General features: G+C 35.6%; 2 protein-coding genes across 11 annotated transcripts in view; one reads left to right on the forward strand and one right to left on the reverse strand.

Moving 5' to 3' along the window:
- Positions 1 to 22526, forward strand: part of LOC106174731 (uncharacterized) — a 100237-nt gene that overhangs the window by 12777 nt on the left and 64934 nt on the right. For 2 of the 3 annotated variants that reach the window (XM_086997039.1, XM_086997040.1), the window contains 3 exons: positions 268 to 375; positions 786 to 963; positions 1696 to 1795. In XM_086997039.1, coding sequence (XP_086853165.1) covers positions 268 to 375; positions 786 to 963; positions 1696 to 1795 — 386 coding nt within the window. Of the gene's footprint in view, positions 1 to 267; positions 376 to 785; positions 964 to 1695; positions 1796 to 2614; positions 2810 to 22526 lie in introns of those variants that run through there. The other variant, XM_086997041.1, reaches the window with a different exon arrangement.
- The window catches only part of LOC106169047 (uncharacterized), a 67603-nt gene continuing 50744 nt past the window's right edge, over positions 5668 to 22526 (reverse strand). For all 8 annotated transcript variants that reach the window (XM_086997043.1, XM_086997042.1, XM_013548342.2 and 5 more), the window contains one exon: positions 5668 to 11101. In XM_086997043.1, the coding sequence (XP_086853169.1) occupies positions 8518 to 10359 (1842 nt within the window). In that variant the 5' untranslated portion in view covers positions 10360 to 11101 and the 3' untranslated portion in view covers positions 5668 to 8517. The remainder of the gene's footprint in view (positions 11102 to 22526) is intronic.

The following is a 22526-nucleotide window of genomic DNA, read 5'->3' on the forward strand; positions in this document are numbered from 1 at the left end:
GTCTACTTATATCAGGTTATTTCTAGCTCTGGGTGCAGTGTGGGTGCTGGCAGTTATGTTACAATATCCATACATGTCATATTTGTCTACTTATATCAGGTTATTTCTAGCTCTGGGTGCAGTGTGGGTGCTGGCAGTTATGTTACAATATCCATACATGTCATATTTGTCTACTTATATCAGGTTATTTCTAGCTCTGGGTGCAGTGTGGGTGCTGGCAGTTATGTTACAATATCCATACATGTCATATTTGTCTACTTATATCAGGTTATTTCTGGCTCTGGGTGCAGTGTGGGTGCTGGCAGTCATGGCTCTGCAGGTGCTCTTTGTGGCAGTGTTTGGAATTGACCAGAGAAATGTGCTGTCCAGGGCTGGGTGAGTGGTTGACATGTACTGGTACTACCCTGAAGTCAGGCTCAGTATATCCCTCTCCCCTTTCCAACTCTCTCTCCCTCTCTCTTGTTCTTTTGCTCTGTCTCTCAATTAAATGAAAATAGTGAACAGTATTATAACAAGGGAAAACCTGCATTAATTAAGATTTGACATTTAATTTTAAAAATGGATCTTTTTAAGTCACTTGTCTGATAAAACTTGCAACAATTTGGGCAGTTAAGATTGATCTTTCACTGTTACTGTATTTTTTCTTTGGCCTTAAAATTTTGATTTCCACTGGTAGTTGCCTGAGTTTCACCTTATGCAAGAGACCACTACTCTGAAAATTTTTAGGCTTTTATGCAAAACTGTATAAGGTATCCATATTAGTCTGTTACTCCATTCTATTTCAGAACCCTGGGCCAGTGGATCCTGTTTGGCATCGAGCTGGTGGGAATAATTATTGTGAACTCTGTGAATCTTGCAGTGATAATAAACTTTGCTACACAGTGTGAAATGCTGATATTCTTCATCAAAGGAATCAGTACAAAACTGCAGGAGAAATCCATGGATTTGAAGTCAGCTATGAAGGTTTGTTATAACATCTATTAATAAGTTGAATATTATGACTTTATCTTTTTTTTTTTTTTTTTTTTTTTTTTTTCTAAAGTATTGTTTACCTGTTCTTGTGGTTTAATTATTTTTATTTTTTCGTATCAAATGGCGGAGTTTTGTTTTTTTTAAATCAGGGAATAATTGGCCAATATGTTTTTTTTTAATCAAAGCAATTTACATTTTGTTTTTAACAAATGTTTAATATGTTACATTAGTATTTGTTTTGATTTATTTGCATGGTTTTGATAAAGTAAGCAAAGTGTTGGTATTCTCAGTCATTGTGCTGGTTGTGCTGTATCTCAACTAACACAGTCTGTGTACTTGAACTGTGAAAACTTTGGCACATCCAGACACAATGCTTTGTTTTATTTTATTCTACAAAACATTTTTCAAATTGCTTTGGAGCAGTGTGCAATTTTGCAATTTGAATTGACAGATTTTTCATTAATTATTTTTATTCTTCATGTTTACAATCCTTTATCATAATCATACAAAATTTCAGTTGTTAGATAATGAAATCTTGTAGATGGATAGTTAATATTAATTATATATAACATCTTCAGATTTTATATGCTCATTGCTGATTTCAAATCCAAGACAATTACATATTATGATAAAGATATTCAGCAAAGATGAAATTTTTTATGCTTTTAATATTGCATAATCAAAAAGCAATCAATTTATTATTTAAATTGTGTAATCTTGCAGGATGTCCTGATGGTCAGACACTCCATAGGGTCACTGAATGGCCCCATGTCACAGATGACCTCTCTGGCCGCTATAAGATTTGCTGAACTGACTATCATTGGTAAGTCTCAGAGTCCATTCCCCCCCCCCCCTTTATTTTGTTTAACTCATTTCTTTGCTTTTGTTTTCTGACAATATGCACTGATTCGTGTTTATTTTGTGAACGAGTGAGAATGCTGATATTGTTGATGGCTTAAGATATTTGTGGATTCTTTTCAGTGCTGGTATTGCTTTTCTGTGGCTTCACTGGCATGTGTAGTGTTTATTTTCTTTAAAAAACCCTTATATGTCATTTTGATCAGCATGTTTGGGTGCTTGAAATAACTCTGTCTTTATAAGTAAAAAACTAGGTTAAAATTCCACACGTATTATTATCAGCAGGTATTGTTTGTTGTGTAGATAATTATTTTTAAAGTCATTTAAAAGTAGCTGAAAACTGCTTACTCACTGGCTTGAGGGAAAAAGTCATTATTTGTTTATATGAAAAAGAGTGTATGTAATTTTGTTACTCAATTGGTAATGGATGACTCGGGAAATTTACAAGTCTCGTAACCCAGTGACATTAAACAAATAACAGGGTTGCAATTAAGTTGATCCTTCTCAACTGTTTGATAAGTATAATGAATCGTAGGTGAATAAGAATAAAAATAATTACACTATGAACCTACACTTCCTTTATGTCAATGAACTGTATTTTTTCTTTTGTGAATGAAGTTTCCTTTCCATGTTTTCACAGTGGGCTAGAAGTTAAACAGTTGCGGTGAAAATCTTTAAAAATAATATTTATGTACGTTTCTCACTTTTAACACTGAGGCATCGATCTGACTTCACGGTTGTTGTTGTATAGTTTTTGCTCTCAGTTTGTTTGGGTTATTTTCAGAAGGACGTGACTCTAAGGTGATTATTATGTCTGTGATATGGCTGGTTCTTAGCTGGGTATCTATTATGATGTCTCATTATAAACTCCAATATCCAATACAGAACTGGTGATATGGCTGGCTGTTTTAAGACTTGAAAACTTTGTCCACTTGCTTGAAATTTGTTGTGTTATGTGATCATTATCAACATTTTCAGAAGTTCAATTTTTTTTCAATTTTTTAAATCAGAAGCCATTTATTTTGCTTGGCCCTTTCACAGTAATTTCTTTGAATTAGTTATCTATATAATCTGTATCTTGTCTAAATACTACAAAATGTTATTTTGTCAGTGTCTACTTCTAGCCCTGAGTAATTTGATAATTATAATAAGACTAATAAAAATCTGCAGTGAGACTTAAATTGCTGTTTGTGTATAATGTATGCTTCTACTACTAATAAAAAGTATACTTATTAGGTAGGACCTGTATTAAATATGTTATTTTGCACAGCTGAGTTCAGAGGCCACCAGGGGTCAGATGGGGTTGTCTTGGGAACAGACGTTCCCCTACACCTGTTATAACAAACAGTAATAACCCATTTACAGATCATTGCCTGCAATTAAAGTAATGTTTTCTATAAGTTCCATCTGTTCCCTTCATACATAACTTTTGTTAATTTCAAATGCATTACCACCATGTATTTTAATTTTCTCTGATATTTTTCTTTTTAGTGGAATGTGGTGGGTCTGAGACTTTCCCGAACAACCATTTTTATCTTTTACTATTTGTTTTATGTTTTATGAAGAATGATCGGTTAAATCACAAGATGTAGTTCTAAAATCATTTGCATAGTATGCTGCTTTCCAAATGGGATCACCTGGAGCAGCCAGATCCATGGCCATAACATTTCTTCCTACTCATCTCTTACAACCCAAAATCTTGTCTGAGTATAGAGATTGTCTCAGTGTATATGTACCAGAGTGTCTGTACACACAATACTGTTTATACAGCATATTGATTTATTCCTCCTTGATGAGTTTTACTGACGTGATCGTGGTGAAGGTTTGCAGCATATTAGATGCCTAGAACTGTTGAAAACAATCGTAAATTGCTTGAGTGTTTAAGCAACCATGCAAAAAATGATAATTTATTGACTAGGTTATTTTTATATTTTCCTGCAGCAGTGAATGGTGTATAGTTGCAAGATACAGTAACAAGATAGTTGTTGACTTGTCTGACTTGGAGACTGCTTCAGAATGGGACACCACAATGTGTGACAGAGATCACTGGAAACTCTTTTATCAACATGTCCCTGGTATTTCTTGTGGTTTGATCCTGAGACTGTATAATGGAGATAAGAAGAAGTGTGTGTGTGTGTGTGTGTGTGTGTGCAGGCCCGTAGCCAGGGGGGGGGGGGGGGGGTCGAAAGAACCGCCCTTTTTGATGGTAAAAGGTCCACTCTGGGTAAGATTTGATCTAGGTACGTTAAGTTTTAATGGGAAAAGGTTCGCTTTTTCAGAAAAAGAACCCCCCTTTTGTAATTGCTGGCTACGGGCTTGGTGTGTGTGTGTGTGTGTGTGTGTGTGTGTGTGTGTGTGTGTGTGTGTGTGTGTGTAGAGGGGGGGGGTGGAGGGGCGGGGTACCATCTGTTTAGTCTGGCTGCCTAGTTCCATAGTAAGATTAGGATATAGTTCTGATTTTAGCTTCTTAGTGGTGTTAGCAGAGACAGTTTTCTAACTTTGCCTATCAAGGTTAAAATATAGCAAATACATAAAAGTTTCTAGATGGTCCAGATATCTGAAAGAATTGACTCACATGTTAAAATGCACCAGTTGTACTAGAATTCAGAGTATCTTGTCCCTTTCTAGTATTGAGCATGCTTGTGATTTTTATCGCATACACATCTGGTTCTTTCTGTGGCTAATGATGAGTTTGAACCTTTAAGTATTGGATGAGATTTTTTTTCACCAAATTCCACGTTTTCTGAGTCATTGGCATTTCATTAGCTTAAACAGTCAGTATCCAGTTATATGCCCTCTGTAATTTTGATTTTGGGAAAAAACTAAAAGTTTGAGAATATATATATGCAGCTTACTGAACCATATATATATTTTACATCTTGTATCTGATAATTTAACTTTAACTTAATGGAATAATTTGTTCATGAGATTTTGGTCTAGAAGGAAGCATAAGTAATCTAATAAAGTCCGTTCAAAACAGAGTACTACAGTGTCCAGTTGTATGAGAAACTTGTTCAATCACCAGCAAAAAAAGAAAAAGCCAAATTAAGAAAGAAAAGAAAAACCTGTTTTTTTCAACCAGTGGTTTATTTCACACAGAAGACAAGGCACTCTCAGATGGAACAGATTTAATTTAATTTGTTTCCAGAGAGTGGTTCACTGATGTAGTAGACCTGAGAGGGCTTTTTCTTGTGTCTGTAACATTTTGGGTGGCCCTGTTTAAAGACATGCTCTTGAACCTACTTACCCTCTGTAGCAGTCAGTTTACATAAGTGTGAAGTGAGATGTTGTTGGACAGGGATTCAGCTGTTCTCGGTTCTGAAGTATCAAGTAAAGGAAGTACTCTATTTCTTATTCTCTTTTTATTCTTTTTATTTATAGTTTTTTCATTCTGAATTAATTCTTTTTTTTTTCAGAAGGAATGTCCATTAGACATCTTTGATACATCTACTTATTTACTAATTTGTTTATGAAAAATGCACATTTGAAAATGTAAGCAAAATGTTATTGCAGAAACTTTGGCTTAGTTGCTGTAAATTTTTCCAGCAATCTCGGTTTTGACATTTTACATGCTTACATTTACAGCAACCAGAAACAGGATCTTGAATCAAAATTGGTAGGCAGATTTGGCTGTGCTTTTGTTTTTCTTATGAGGCTTTTGTGGTATCTTTTTGTTTTGTCTGCTACATTGTTTTCATTGTACCCAAACTAGGTTTTACCAGTATATTTGTAAGAATTTGAATTTGAGAGAGAGAGAGAGAGAGAGAGAGAGAGAGATTAAAATTTTTAAACTGCAACATAGTACATCAACAGTTAAAAAGAAACAAACATATTGAATAATTATTCACCAACATTTATTTTTTTACAAATAATGTGAATGGAATTACAAAAGAGAAATGGTAATATGTACAGATATGCTGACTCAAGAGCAGTGATAAAAATACACTACTGTCTCTCGTCTTTGAACAGGAATCTATTTCGTCTATCGAGCACCTCTACATGTATTATAACTACTGTCTGGTTAAGGTACATATCCAACTGATACAAACAATTGTTTCATAGAAAATATTTTGTAATTGTCAACTGTGCCTAATGGTAAAATAATTCGAATATCAGTTGTCATCATGCACTTATTGTTTTGTCATAGATATTTCTGCACCTTCCATCTTAAAAAATAATTTTTTGTTGTAAGAGAATAGTGATTATTTTTATCGGTTACTTTCTTATGCTGAGAGCGTAAATGTTTTTGTTAAAAACCTCAGAAACCTATGATTTTTCCCTTGCTTAGGCCTAGTAGTTAAATGATGAAAAAGGATGATGATATCATATGATTTGAAGTTTGATAATTGACAAATCTTGTCTTAAAAACATAACATCGTGCATGTAGACTAAAAAAAAAAGCAATGATCTTGTGTGACTGGCGTGATATTTTCACAGTGAAAAATCAACATCAATGTAACCATTCATTGAACATAAAACCAAAAAGCTGACACAGCTTTGGGTGAAGCCTTAGTGATGAAAAACAAAACAATAATCAATAAAATTAAACCGTTTGTGACAACCAACAAATGCACGGTGAAAGACAAAACTGAGTGTGACGGGCAAAAAGCAGTAATATCATATTGCAAAAGAAATATTAATCACTTGTTAATGGATTTTCATGATGCCAAAGTGCTTCCCCTTAAAATTTCACTTAATCTCTATAATGGCTAACCCATTCCTGGTAACAATCATTTCCAGGTATAGTGATTATAAACGCCAGTTTGAACTGGTATCAGTGGTGTTTTGAAGTAAAGGTGGGCTATTTTTGTTCAGTGGGTTAGATTTTTTATAACAAATGATTAAAGAAACTCAGTGGAATGAAATAATACAAATTAACTAGGTGAAGAGAAACCAGATAAAATTAGCTCCATTTTGCTCCCAGTAGTCCTAACCATTACCTTAAAAAACCTAACATTATAATTTAATAAATTCAAAATAAAACCTTGCTTTGAATTTCACCCCCAAAGTCATAATTCACCTACAACTACAAACACATTGCACTCTGAAATGTTCACATTTTGATTTTCCGCTTTGCAAATGCAACAGAATCCTCAATAGGTGGGAAAGAGATTTTCATAAAACTTAAATTGGAAATGAATCAAAAGGCCATTATGTGAACCTGCTGCTGTTTCCTAATGTAAAATTAATTAAACATTTAACTGACTGCAAGTGGAAACGAAGGCGGGACTATTAAGACCCATTTAGCAAAATGATACAATGTTTTAAAAACACAACTTGCAAGAGTCAGTTTTTCCGATGGGTTTCAAGGTCGTATGAGCAACATATGAGCAATATTTTCATTGACTTCAGCGAAAGAAAAAATGCCACATCAAAATTTAAAAAATAAAGATAGGTGTATACACAATTTAGCTGTGATTATTTTGTACAGCTATATTAAAAAAAAGATCAATAAATTAGAATAAAGAAAAGTAATTAAAACTGCAGTGTATCAACAATTTGGCTCCAAAGTCTGTGATTTTGTTTCCGTCCACAATGCACAGTGATTAAATGGGATAACAACACTCAAACCTGTGATGAAACATCTATATAGCCATAGATACTACCATACCCTCATTTCCTCTGTAACTAAATTAACATATGGCTCTTGTTAATTATAACAAGAATTACACAGAACTGAAGTACAGGTAGTTATAATATGCTGCCCTCCAAGGAGGAGTAACCACAGTATTGAGATCCAGGTGGATTTCCTACCTTACTTTTTTATTGACATTAATTAATTAATTAATTATTGAATAATAAACTAATGAACCAATCTCCATAGATCAGATCTATGACCATGTTATTACAACTCATATTTTGAGCTTAATTTAGTCAACTAAACCTTAATATTTACAACAAAATGTACAGTTTAAATTAGTAAAATAAACTATTTAAACTATGCTCTGAAGTATAGCTTCTCTGAGTGCATGGCCCGTATGCTGCATGACTGTGAGTTGTCATTGCAGAACCAAAAATAGAACCTAGTACTTAATAACAAAAAGTGCCGGGGAAACAGTTGTTTTTTGTTTTATATTTCATCTACAAGACAAATTTTGTCTTTGTTGGTCACTTTTTCTCTCAACATATTGTTGATGGGAACATAATATTATCAAATTTACATATTCAGTGGGAAGCCTCTAGTTTTGACACCATTATTAGTCTTATATCTTGGTCCTTAAAGGCGTATCAAATAATTTTAATGGTATTGTTAAGTTGCCATGCAACATGAGGTGAAAATAATTCAGTTTCAGCATTCACTTTAAATAACCAATGAACTACGATTATTGACATGCTTTTTCTAATGTCAAGGCATAGGTTACTCTTTGAAACTCATAGTTCTTATTTGACAGTGTTTATGCAAATTTATACCTACACAGAAGCATAGAACATGCTGTATCAAGGTAGATCTGATCTAAAAGGCACCCGTCACTTGGAACCATTGTAACCTAGGTTCTTGATTTTATAATACATGTAGATGTTTTCATTGCCATGGCAACAAAACTTCACACTTCATGTGGCAAAATCCTGGTTCTAATTACTGAACTGAGATTAATTCATGTCTGTTATGGCAATAAGTATGGATGAAATATGTACATTTATACAAAATTATATATTGATATAAAAACTCTTATCTTTCAACAAACGCTACACTAGCGTTTCTAGATGAATCTTTTTTAGACTTAAAGGCGTGGGGTTCATGGAGTCCCTATTATTTTCAAAGTTCAAGGATGTGCTTCCATGCCCCGATGTGTTTATAGAGTCAAGTGACCTCTTATTTGCGGAGGTCTTGTCGTAAAACAAGTCTGAATTTTCATAGTACATTTTTGGCAAGATGTCCCCATTGTTATGATGGTGTTGAGTTTGTTGGTGTGGGACACTGCCGTTCCCATACGGGATAACAGCGGGATGCCCATGATGTGGGACATTCCCATTTCCCTGTGGAAGATGTCCGTTCCCATGATGTGGGATATATCCATTGGGTCCACTGTGCCCATTGTGGAGTTTTCCATTGCTTAAGAGACTGATGCTCGTAAGGTGCTTTTTGTCATTGATTTCATTGTCATAGCCCACTTTGCGACTGTCGGTAGAGCCTGAACTACCCGTGCTGCCCATGGGTTTTCTCGGTGGAATGATTTGTACTTTACTAAGATTGTTGTTGTGCTCTTTCTTGTTCTTGCAGAAAAGGCGATTTCTGAATTTACAGAACACTATGATGAGAATGATGAGGAGAACTAGAGCCAGTCCTCCTGCGATCATGATGCCGATGAACTCATCTTGTGTTAAAGGAAGGTTCCATGGTGCTGGCGATGGTTCAACAGGTGCCACTGAAGTTACCACAATAATGCCCCCGGATGTGAGAACTGTAGAACTTGTAGCTGCATCTGTGGCTTTGCTGGATCTAGTGGTCGGAACTGGCGTTGTTGTTGTGGTCGTAGTGCTGGTGGTGGTAGTGGTCGGGGTGGTCGTGGTGGTTGTGGTCGTAGTTGTAGTTGTGGTACAGATGAACATGGAAACTGGCAATTGGCGCAAGAGGTAATTGCGAAGGTTTGGCGGTCCAGCGCATTGCCCGCTGTCCTGGTCCGTCCACTCAACTTTTGTGACATTAACCGGGGAGAATTCTCTGCTCTCCATCCACTCTCTAAATGGCCGGAGGGTGCAGTCACACTCAAACTCGTTTCCCTTGAGATTCAGGGTGTGGAGACGCGTCATTGGTGAAAAAATTTGAGGTGTAAGATGGCGGAGCTTGTTTTCACCAAAGTTGATGAGTTCCAGGGCAGTTATGTTATTGAAGGAGCCTTCCGGAATCCTATCCACCTTGTTTTTCTGGAGCTCGAGGGTTTGGAGGTTGAGCAGAGACAGGAAGGAGCCACTTTCGAAGTATGTAATCAGGTTATTTCCCAGCAGAAGTGTTTGGAGATTTTTCAGCGGCTTTAGCATATTTGCCGAAATTTTTGTCAGTCGATTGAAACTGAGGTCCAGTGTCTGCAGATTGGTTAAGTTTTTGAAGGCATTCTCAGCAATTAACTCTAGTCTGTTTTCGGCAATGGATAGTGCCTGAAGACTGCCCAGATCTTGGAATACGTTGTTTGGAAGTGTAGTGATTTCATTGGTTGAAAGCTGCAAAATCCTCAACTTCGACAAAAATGCAAAGGCTTTCAGCTCAAGTCTCTGTATATAGTTGAAATTGAGATAAATCTCCTTCAGATTCGGCGCTGCCATGAGATTCGGTGCGAACGAATAGTTTGTAATGATCGGGATGTTGTTACGATAAAATTTCAAAATCTGTGTATTACTTGGCAGATCAGATGGGATTTTAGACATGTTCGTGTAACGACATTCCACCGTGTATCCTGTGATGTCACAATCTGTCTGCACGTTGGCGTAAGCACCCGAACTCCACAAAAGGCACAGAAATAAAATTGGTAGCCCGCACGTGATGTACATCCTAGGCACAAAACGGCCACTAGATTTCAGCACTCTTGGCATAATGGAAGATTATTTCGTAGACTTTGAAGAATGAATATTGAACACAATCCACTGTGAAGAACACCTGCGTAGTTCTCTGGTGGTCAAAAAATATTTGGAGTTTTACATGTAAAGCGCATATGTCACCGTGACAACATTCCCCCTGTTAGTTTTAAATATGTGACATATGTGAGTTGCTCACAAGTGTAAACACGTTCAAGACACCTGTGTCTAAAGGTTGCAGACTGTATTTTAGCACAGTACTGATGTTTTAGTATTATACCATGCAGATGGTGCTCCAACTGTGCCGGTGTTCTATGCGATACTTCTGTTTCAAAGAATTCTTTTTGGTTTCTGTCCAGTGAGCAGAAATAGACAAATCCTTCAGATGTCTCTGCCTGTAGTTTTTACCCAATGGAGAAGAATGGATAAATCCCAAAAATGTGTCTGTCTTTAAATCTGCTAAGTTCTGTACCAGTGGAGAAAAATGCAACAGCCCTTTTAACTGATTTCTGGTTTCTATTCAGCTGAGATCTTTTCAGTAATCAGATGTCATTTTTCTTAAGTCAAGAAAGGAGATCTCCTGCTGTGCCTGGACTTCTTTGGTGTTCACTGAACTTGGTGGGATGTCAGACAATTTTTCTTTCTTTTCAGAGATGAAGCAGACGTTTTTTTGTAATTCTTGGCTTTCTGATTTGTCTTGTGCCACTCGATTGGTCCAAAGAGCCTAATTGTGGTTCACAGCTGGATGCTAATAGGATACCTGAAAGAGTAAAACAAACTAAGTTTAGTGGATTGGCAGTGACGATTCCCTCCCCTTTTTTTGTCAGGTCATTTGAATAGAAGTGTTTTGCTGTAAAGTAGGAAATATGTGTGGGGGATGGAATCTGTTTGGGCTTTCGATTTCAGCTTGATCATTTGTTGATAAGAAAGCATTATCATTGGTGAAAACTTTTGCAAATTTATTCATGAATTGAATTTCAGTGTACCAGAATATACTGTAATTTTAATAAAACATATGTTTGTAGTATAGGTGATTTATATCAGATAGGTAGAGAGAATGTCGTATTTAAGAAACTGGTCAATTTGTGTGGTAGGAAAACTTTTCAACATGTGATGACTATAATTAATATAACAGAGCCCTTTATCAGTGCATTGAAATTATGCCTATCAAAATGCAGCAAAATAGCCAAAATAAAAAACAGAGACTGTAAATATCAAAGTTTTAGTGAAAACCTGGGGTGAAACAGCCTGTCACTGTAATGGACAGGTTGGTTGAAGGACAGAGGTAGTTTTTGATATAATTAGCTCTGCTATCACTCAGCGCTAGTAGGTGGTAAAAAAACTTGATATGGCTGTGCATTGTCACTGTGCATAAAGGGGGCTTGTATACAAGAACACCCTATAGCTGTCGTTTAGGGGATTGAAAACTGACTGTGTGCTTGTTGGGAAATACTATGACTGACTGTGTATGTAGTAATGTAAGTTTTTTATTGTGTGTGTTGCTTTTGTAATGTTTTTATTTTATTTTGGGGGTGTCATGTTTTCTTTGTGTTTGTTTTTGTGTCCTTGTTGTTTGTTGTGATTGTGTATTCTTATACATGTTGTATTTTTTATTTCTGTAATGGTACAGTTACAGGGGGCATTTCTTACTCTTTAAATAAATAAATAAACACTTTCTGAGATTGATATTGCTGGAAATGCAGGTTGTCTTATGGCTTTATTTTCACTTTTGATGTTGTTACTTTGCATTAAGTGATTTCTCTCTTACTTATTATCCTGTTTCCTTCATAGTTTATTGCAAGTGTTTCCTGTGGGTTTTAATTACAATCTCTCTCTCTGTTTTATTGGAATTGACTCCATAGAGATACTTCATTTTCTGTTTTATGCTGTGGTTGTAGTACACATTACTATTTAGTCAGTAGTTGTCTTTCACAAAATAACTTTAGTCCAAAATTGGTCTAAACTTTTAAGCCTAGACAGTCTAGCTTATGAAATATAGGGTCTGTTTTATAGCCAGTAGGACATCGGCATTTACATATTTCAGTGTGCCTCATCAAAGATATGAAGACTTGTGAAGAAAGAAACCATACGAAAATAAATGTCTTTTTTGACACCTTGGGTTAGGTTTTTTTCTCCTAAAACAGCTTGAACTCTTAATTAAATAGGATCAACTGATTTACCATCTGTTTTAAATGGGCAAGACCTTTAACTGTTTGAAAGCAAAAGTTAAAGGATAGATATGCTTGACATTCACTTGAAAGTCTAATAGTTCCTTTTAGAATTATAGTCTGGATGCATTCTTTCATGGATTTCAAAGAGAAGGAAAAAACAGAAGATTTGAATTATAGATATTATGGCCTTTTAACACTGAGGGCACTTAATCATAAAGTTAAAACAACTTTCAGCACTCAGTAGAAAAAAAACATATGCCGTGAAAGGATGTCTTAATGCAATAATTGTATCATTCCATTTGAACCTTGGCAAAGGTTGATGACTCTAACGACAAAGTGACAATGGGTGTCAAAGCGAAAGAAAAAATGAAACTGTAGATATCTTTAAAGGGAAGGGTTGGCTCTGAAAGTTTTAAGAACCATTTTGATCAGAACGAACTGCATGTTTTTATTTTCATCTCATTTCATTTCAACCACTCCTGTGGCCTTATGCACAACAAGATGCTAGGAGTGATTTCTTATAAATGTTATTTTATTAAGAAAAAGAAAATGATGATGAATAAAAAATGGCATTCTTTGTGGCTAGATCGAATGAAAAAAATGACATCTTATACAATTATATCTTGGTCGAATTAACTGTACTTGAAGAACAAGTTGACATTGCATTTGCTATGAGTCAATTGAATATTGCCATTTTAAATGGCCATGCAAAACAAACAACCATGAATACAAAACTATTAACTTTGAAATGTGATCATAGGAAATTAGCTATAAATCACCTGTATACCTGACAATGCAGACATTCCAGTTTAAAAAATGGTCTTTCATTAGAGGGATTTTTGGACACAATTAGGTCCAAAAACCTAAAGGTATGGCAATAGGAAGCATATGGGGGCACAGCAGGTTTAAGTAAACTAAATCAGCACACGTTTCAATTCAATTAAACCTGTGTGTCCAGAACACACTCCGATGAATAATGAATGTGCCAATTATTTTCTGAACATTTGGTCCTTGTGGGTCTCAAATTAGATTAAGAAAATAATTTGGTTTTTATAAAATATTTAAGTTTTTTGCTGACGTTTAGCTTTTTATGAAATGTTTTTGTAATTTGAAAATGCTTGTAAGTGTACCTTTGTCCCTTCATGAAATTAACTTTTGCTGACAGGGGAAAATCTTAAAAATTGCAGTTAATATCTGGTTAACCTATAGTTGTTTTTTTTCCTTTGAAAAAAATGATTTGGAATTACCTTTAAAAATCACCAAAGCTAGCTCCACCATTCCATATCCATCAAAATACAGAAAATTAAGCTCCAAAATCCACCTTATTGGAATGCCAGGTTTCCAAATAGATATATCCTTTCTCCAAAGGTCGATTTATTCAAATACTACACCTACTACTACATGAACTACTATAACAATACTGGGTCTTTTGGCTCACATGTGTGCTATAAAACACGATGCTCGGAACTTGGTTACATTATCATGAATATTAACCAAGCCCTGGGGGTGGGCTAGAATAGTTAGAGATAGAAACAATAGCGGCACGACCAATAAAACACAAAATGAAGAACCAGCTTTCAGAAATTACAATGCGCGTGTACCAAGCCGTACATTAGCGCAGCATCTATAAAAGATTGATTGGTGAGAAGCCAATTAGAAGAAGGAAAACAATAGACGTGACACTTTAACTAGGTGTCACTTTGGGTTGGAGACAATCATTTAATGACATGTAGGAACAATTTAATGGGGCCTTAGCAAGCGGCTGGTCATCCCCTTAGGTTAGACGCAGATTTTATGCCCATTTTAGTTTTCATAGAAAATGACCAATGAGGAGAAGTAATCAGTTATGAATGTATAGATAGCCATCAGTTGTATTGGATGTCAATGAAATTAAAATATTACATATATAAAAAATTTTGGGCTTTTAAGAAAGTTTTTTGATTACTTCTATTTTGTCAAAGTGGGGAGAGCTATGAATTTTGATCAACTAAACTACTAAATGTATTTTACAGATATTCACAGGTATGACACATTAAAATTTTTCTACAAGTACATATATCTATAACATGTGGCAGAATTTGGTGAAATCTTTGTAACCTGCTTCAAAAAGGCAGATATCTTAGACATGTTCATTAAAGTCATACCACAGATAGGGTCAAAGATGCACCTTGGCAACCACAAACCATCTGCCTGACTCTGTCATACATGAAATGACAGGTTCGTAGAAAAGACAGCTGCAGAAAACATATAAAAAATAACCGTTTCATGATTCAAAATTTGCTTTTCAACTGAATAAATGTTACAGAGTAAAAGATAATTGACATTGTTTTGATGATGTGAAAAATAATGCTTTGAAATATTTTATACCTAAATTATTCATAATGTAAAATAAATTATCTCAATCTATCCCTGTGTCTGTCATTCTTTGTTTCATTCTTTCCATCTTTCACCATCCTTGGGAACTGTAAAAATACTTCATTGCTATTTGCATTTTCACTCCTAGGGTAGGTTATGACAGCTATTATCTGGTCTATTTTTCTTGTTCCAGCCTCAAGGCTGCCATTTTGATAGGTTTTGACCCTCAGATGAGAAAATATGGCAGACAGAAGTCTTTATTACCCGTTATATCTGATCTGACCTTGCAAAGCACAACATTGTCTGTGTTGTATTTTGATAAAAGATAAAGAATTCTAATTAATTTGATAAAAAATTAGATTTAAAATCTCACACCAATTGCTATCCAATAGTGATCATGGATTTTCCTCCCAAATTTTCCTTTCCCTTTATCACCTAATTTTTCTACCCATGGAAGAGCTTTCTAAACTTTTTCCCCCATTCTCAGCTGGTAAAGAAAGCATTTTATATCACTCCCTTTTCTTGATCTGAAGTTTTCCTAGTCAAAAAATTCACTGAAAAATGCAACCTCCCTTTGAAACTGACATTCATGAAAACCCGCAAGAAACCCAAGATGGTGACACTACGAAAGAAGATTACTAAGTGCATGCATTGCATTTCTGGGGAGTGTAAGGTTCTTTGAACATGAGCCTTTCACTATCAGAGCAGAATTTCTCAGCCATTAGTCTCACAATGTCTTACAAATTGGAACATCGTTTTTCCGTAAATGTTCCTGACGTTGGTTTACCAGCTAAAAAGCCAGACACAGCTGAATCTGTAAGAATATCTCCTCCTCTGGAACGGTGATGGGGTTTAAAGCACTACTTCCTGTGATAGTAAAGAATTGCATGTGTATCAGGAGACACTGGTTTTGTTTTAGTGATAAAGGGTAAACTGTGGTGCCATTTTTTTTACAAATGAACTGAAAAGGACAGTAATTTGGTTTAAACTTTTTTCTTAACATTAGACCAAACCTATTTGCTGTACAGATAATATAATTTATATGTTATCGGATTTAAAGCCTTTCTAGTTTTAGTGATAAGAATTTAACTTGTGGCCTGTTGTGAAAAAATCCAAGGTTTGATCTGCACTTTCAAATCAAATTTAATTGAAATTTTGTCTACTGGTGGTTTATAATGAGAAAAGACTTTTTTTTTAGACAAATGGTTATTTTATTTTTATTAGTGGACTACTGATACGTTTGATCTAAAATAACTTGTGAGTCTTTCTCTTATGTTTTGGTGATTTTAGCAATAAATCTGCTGTTCACCACTTATAATATATTTATCCATGGTTTCCACCATATATTTGTTAGCATGGTGAATTATTTGGTTTACCTCTTCTCCATCTTATCTCCTTTTATTTATTTTTTAACAACAGACCTTAAAGTCACTTTTAGAGCTTTTTCATGTTTACACACAACTTTTTTGTTCCATTTTATGACTTTGGAGTGCTTAAAAATCACACACAGCTTTGTGATGTGTTAGTTTAAAAGTGATGGTCTTTGTTCTGTGGTTCACGCGTCAAATGAAAAAATGACAGTTATGATTGCAGGGGCTGGTGAGCGCTGGTGGGAAAAAAACGTATGCTGCAGACAGCAAGAGAAAGACCTTTGTTACAGTGATATTTTATGGTCTCTATCCCTACCCCCTTCTCTCTCTCTCTCTCTCTCTCTCTCTCTCACACACACACACACACACACACACACACACACACACATTTTGAATTAACATGTTACTGATTTCTCTCTCTCATATCACCTGTCACTAGTTTTTCTAAAACTAAAAAACAAACCCACCTTAGTAGTACGTCTAACCTTGTTCTGCAGTTTAATATCATCTTCCAAATATGATAGACTAATTTTCATGAAGTAAATCTTTAAAATATATCTCATAACTGAATCCCTGGTCTATTCTCCATGGTAATATTCCTCCACTGATCCACACGCTAACTAATACAGGCTTCTACCTTGTCCCTAACAAAACAAATCCTTAATAACATAAATATTGCCAGAAACCACACCGCAGCTATATTTCACCAGAAATGTGTGCGAGGCTGTCGTAATAACATAATAATGAAGGTGCGACTGTGAGGTGTTTTAAAGGGGAAAAGGAGGGACGCTGAGGCTTTTTAATGCACCCAAGCGTCTTTGTCCTCTTTCCCCATTGGACCTCCCATTGCCTGTGTTTTCATTAGAATTAGACATAATGTGTGTGTATGTGATGGTGTGGTTACATACATTTCACAGCGTAGTTTGTTTTTACATGGGAAGTTGTTTGTGGTGGAAGGTGTAGTGGATGTTAAGAGGCAATCGAGCCTGCCTGTATACTCTCTCGCCTCTGTGAGTTTATTTTCGATGGATTAAGGGCTCAGGGGTGTCTTCTGGACATGGTACAATTGGACGTGGGAAATATTGAAGGAGGCGGTATTATTGGGGGGGGGGGGGGGGGGTGTCTAGATCCAGACACTTTTCTGGTCTGCAAAAAGATGGTCAGAATTTTCATTGAAGATTTTAAAAGATTTTAAGTATAAATTGAAATATTTTAATTTGAACCAACTGATTTAGGAGACTGACATTTGTTTATGTGATAAGATATGTCTGTGAGAGACCATCATGCTGATTTATAATTCTAAAATATTCAACTGAAAATCTTTGTTTTATGTGTGGTTTTATCTTAAAGACAAAGTTTACTCTCAGATTTCTGTAATTCCCTAATCGTGAAAACCCTCCTGTCATTTAGAGAATCTGACACTGTGAGAAAAATTAGAAACCGTTTAAAAAGCCGTAATTTTTTTTTTCTCTCTGGCACTACAGTCCTTAGTGGTAATCGCTCTATCTCCTCCCTGGCTGTGCCTAATTAGCAGAAACGCAGTCTGTCTTTGCTGGGTTTCCTGTCTCAATGTTTTTACCTAGAGGGCAGAGGAAGTTGATCCTGATCCATCGCAAGTGTCGTGGAAGATATACCTTGAACTGTTTAAGATTGGAAAACTAGATCTTAGATGGCTTCTTGAGGTTGAAGGTATTAATATGAGAATAATGACTGTTGTCTGTCTGTCTTTATTTTTCTCTCCTTCTCTCTTCTAAATTTGTTAGTTGTATCAATTTAATAATGGGTATATTTTTCTTGATATTTTTATGTCTGTGTCACACACACACACACACACACACACACACACACACACACACACACACACACACACACACACACACACACACTCTGAAGCTACAATTCCTAGTCTTAGCTTTAGAACCTACTCTTAGGAAAACATTTAGATATCATATGCCACTTCAATGAGACTGATGACAGGTTTCCATCCACCAATATCAACAGGGCATAGGAACTGTTTATGTATGTCAAGCTCACGAAAACAAGCACCATGAAAATAAAAATAGGCATCCTTAGACACCTGGACAAAATATGCTCAATACTATCATTCACTTCACTGATCAAAACCTCCTCTGTGATTCAGCAGTGGCAAAACACCAAAATACATATCCAGGGCCTTAAAAGAGCTCTATAGGTTAACAAATCAAGGATAATTCTCAACAAATTATGATTTGATAATATGGGGCCTAAAAAGATTTGGACAGAGGCCCCTAAGTATGGATGATTTCATTGGAAGCCATCAAACTCAGGAGACCGATTTCTTTAATATTTCATGAGGCGCAGGGAGTATTTAAAACTAGCTTTGGGTGAAATTCATCTGATATGTTATAGAAGATGTAATTCATCTATTTGTACATTTATATAGTCTTCACCTGTGTATATAAGTACATAGTGGTTTACACGGCTTATTTGTGTTGGGAAAGTTGTAAGATAATTATTTTTATTGGGCCATGGGGTCCTTACCCATAAATGATGTGTAGTTATTTATTTAGTGAGTATGTATAGTTATACCAACTAATTAGTCTGTGGGATACCCTGCAGTTATTTTAAGGTACCAGAATTATTTATTCAGATAGCAAATACGTCCGTGTCCTTTTATTATGGAGTTCTTAGACATTAAAGGTACCTGGTATTGAACCGATTTCGGACAATTTTATCGCTACCCTGGTTTAATGGTAAAGACCAGTGCATGGTTTTATTTGAAAAGTCTTGATAGTCATAAATGTTAAAGGTACATTGTATTATCAATGAACTTTATTCCAATAATTTTAGTACTACCCCGCATGGTTTTATAATAAAGGCTGGCATTGATTTGCTTTAAGAGTGTAGATAAATTTAAATGTTAAAGGTGCCTGGTACTACACTGAATTTCATCAATTTTATTATTATCATGGTTGCACTATAAAGCTTTCTATTATGGTTTGTCTTGAAATGCCTGCCTTGATTTTTATTTTTTCACTGGATGAATGATCACAGAATAAAAGCCCATCTTTCAAAAATTAGCCACTTGTTCAAATTGTTAATGCAACATTTGGAAGTAGCTTATCCACAATGATGATGAATGAAGGCTGCAGTCTCACGGGGATGCACACCTGAAGGCCGCATTAACGCAGACCTCTGACAGGCTGTGAAGAACTTTCTTGACCGCGGCTGCTCGTTTGCTCAGCATGCGAATGCGGTCAGTTGGAAAGTTACATCTACGTATGGTCCATTGACCATTCAGTGTGCATTCTGTCATTGCGTGTGGACTAGGTAAGAATGTGTACATCGGTTGAAAAGGTTCATTTATGTCTTTTCATTTTGTTTTCTATCACAGCATGTACATATTTGATGATCACAGCTTTATACTTCTATGATTGATCAGTTGTCAGTTAGTTACATCTTCTGTCAGAACACACAGACATCAGACAGCTAGGGTTTTTTCAAAATATTTTGAGTATTTTTACTATGACCTGTGACCCCTTGTTTTGTGTTCCGTCACAGCATGTTGTCTGTGTCAGATATAGCATGCTGAGTGCGTGCTTATCTGTGCTCGAGCATGGCACGCAAGGTGGTGTGGCCAGTCAGTAGCCCTTCAGTGTGGCCAGTGCATGTGACCAGCAGGCGTGTGTCTTAATTAGCATGCTTCAATACAATACCAGGTAATAGCTAAGTTGTTAATAATATATCTGGTGAAAGTGCACATAATTATGGTGTTTATGGAAACCAGACATATTATTTGTTGTACAGCTGTGTACCTTTTAAGTAGGTTTCATCAGTTTTTTTTCCCTTTCACTACAAAGCTATGATACAAAAATCCTTAAAAGAATTTCTTTGTTGTTTTTTTTTTGTTTTTTGTTTAACAAAAAGATGTCTTACCTGATGAGTGGTTTGATCAATATACAAAGTACAGAAAAATCACATCCATATGGAGATCTTTTCAGAAGTGCTTTTCCCTCCCACGACCATGTATGTATGAACATATGCAAATCAGTCCTTTTGCGACATGCAACAATATATTACCATGTGTGAAGATTTACACGCCATTCTTTCTGCCATCTTTCCTACTTATCACGCCAACGAGAAACCCAATGTTAACATGCTATGTTTTGATGCCTGATAATATTATAATGTTAACCCAATTGGTCAGTTTGTAATAAAATACTGACAACTGCATCATGATACCAGTGTCCAACTATTTGGTCATCAGAGAAAAATCCAATACTGACCACTGCATAATAAAACCTCACTGTCCACCTCTCTGTCCATTATATAATATTCATTATCTTCACTTTAACACTGGTTTTAAGTACTCCCTCACTGTGAAACTTAGACTCTCTGTTTCTGTAATAGTTGTTCTAGAGCATAGAGAGTGATTGATGGCAGAGCATCATGCTGTCATGTTGGCGTATTAATAATACAGTTACATGATGTAATACAATATGACAGTGCCCTGAGCATGGATATTTAGTGGTTTTGTGTAGTATACATACCTTGGGCATGTTTAGATGTTAATTTGTATAAATACACATCTAAGTCAGTCTATGAATGATGTCACTTTTCTTAATTTTGATATAGATATATGTGAGGTAATATTGGTATTTTTTTGGGAAACATATGAATAATGACATTTAATACACAGAATAGGGGCCAGTGGTATTAAGAAAGGGACCAACATGGGTATTTGTAATACCTTATGTGTTGCAGCATACCACAATCCACTGCACCCAATACAGTGAATTATAAAATAGAGAATTACATCGTCTGATTATAATATGGCACTTGTTAAGTATATCTAACTACGCCCCTCCTTTAAGATGATGCACCCCAGGTCCCTCCCTAGCTCACAAGACTCTGTGGTTAAAGTCCTGGTCTCAAATTATACCCCAGATTCTATGCCCCAGCAGGGCATACACATATCCTATTGTTGTTTTATGAAATGAAAGTCGCGTCAAGGATCGGACAGTTTTACTTGAAAATTGCACGGTATTCACGGGTATGTAATTATAGGATAAACTCCTGTATGGCGGTGTGGGATTGGAAATCTAAATGAACTCTCCGAGAACTTCTTTAAATATGGACCGAGGGTCTGAATTAACCCCTGGACTTTGATGTATAAATGTTCTTTTTTTATTTTTTTTGTGTTGTTAAATTTTGTGATTAGATGTAATTTTTATTTGATTTGTGCCAAGAATTTTGATTGTTAGATTGCTACATTGATAGATTTTGTGAAGAGTTGCCACTAAGTGCTGAACACGAATAAGTTTTAGGTTAATGCAACCGACCCTAAAATGCTCCTTTTGTCAATTTTTTTACTCTAATAAGACATCCTCATTGTTTGAAACCAACCCATTCAAAAATAACCCTGTTGTAATTTCTTAGGGGGGAAAAACAGGCCCAAAAGCATCAACAATGTTTTCCTTGTCAGACAAATATCGCTACAACGACTACATTGTCTACAGTAGATATCATCTCTGCTCTAAGTTTCCAACTCCCTTGTTCTCCGGCTCCCCTCTTCACTCCGGGTTCCGCCTCTACACAGTTACATGTGGTTAGGGAAATATTATCATAGCCAGATATACTTGACCCATTGATAAACTGCTGCCTCTGTATACACAGTGAGTTCATGATACTGATATCTCATTGATAATGTGATACTATAGTGGAAGAATTGTTCAATTTTACGGGGTTGGGGGAATTAGAAGTAGAATAGTCTGAGTTCTTTGGCATATTTAAAGGTTGTGTTTAACTCTAAGTGAACTCACCATTGTAAACTAAGATGTTTCAGAGATTCACATTAATGGAAAGCCTTAACTAGCTAGAGCTTTTTAGCACATTTAATATGATAATATATTAAGTTTCTTTTTTTAGCTCAGTTGAAAAGCATCATTTTTGTAAGGAATTTTCCATGTCATTATGCAAAGCACCATGCCCAAAAATGACAGATTATTTCCATTACCTATTGAATATAAGTATTTAATAGAATATCACAAAATGAATAGAACAACATACTCTATTTTAAACATAACTATTCCACTCAGAAATATCCCTATAGCTAGAGAACTCACCCATATCTAGAGATCCCACATCCCTTTGACCTGTCTAATAATACTGTAGTTCCTTTCCATTTTTTATCCACAGAACACTGAATCTACTGCAAGTCTCTGGGTTTTGTTTCTGGCACAGAAACATTGATTAAATCCAGGCTAATTAAATTCCCAAAGGTGGATTTGTAATACAGGTATGGCCTAGG

This window comes from Lingula anatina, chromosome 10 (genome assembly GCF_051362555.1).
Source record: "Lingula anatina isolate TDL-2025a chromosome 10, LinAna3.0, whole genome shotgun sequence".
NCBI lineage: Eukaryota > Metazoa > Brachiopoda > Lingulata > Lingulida > Lingulidae > Lingula > Lingula anatina.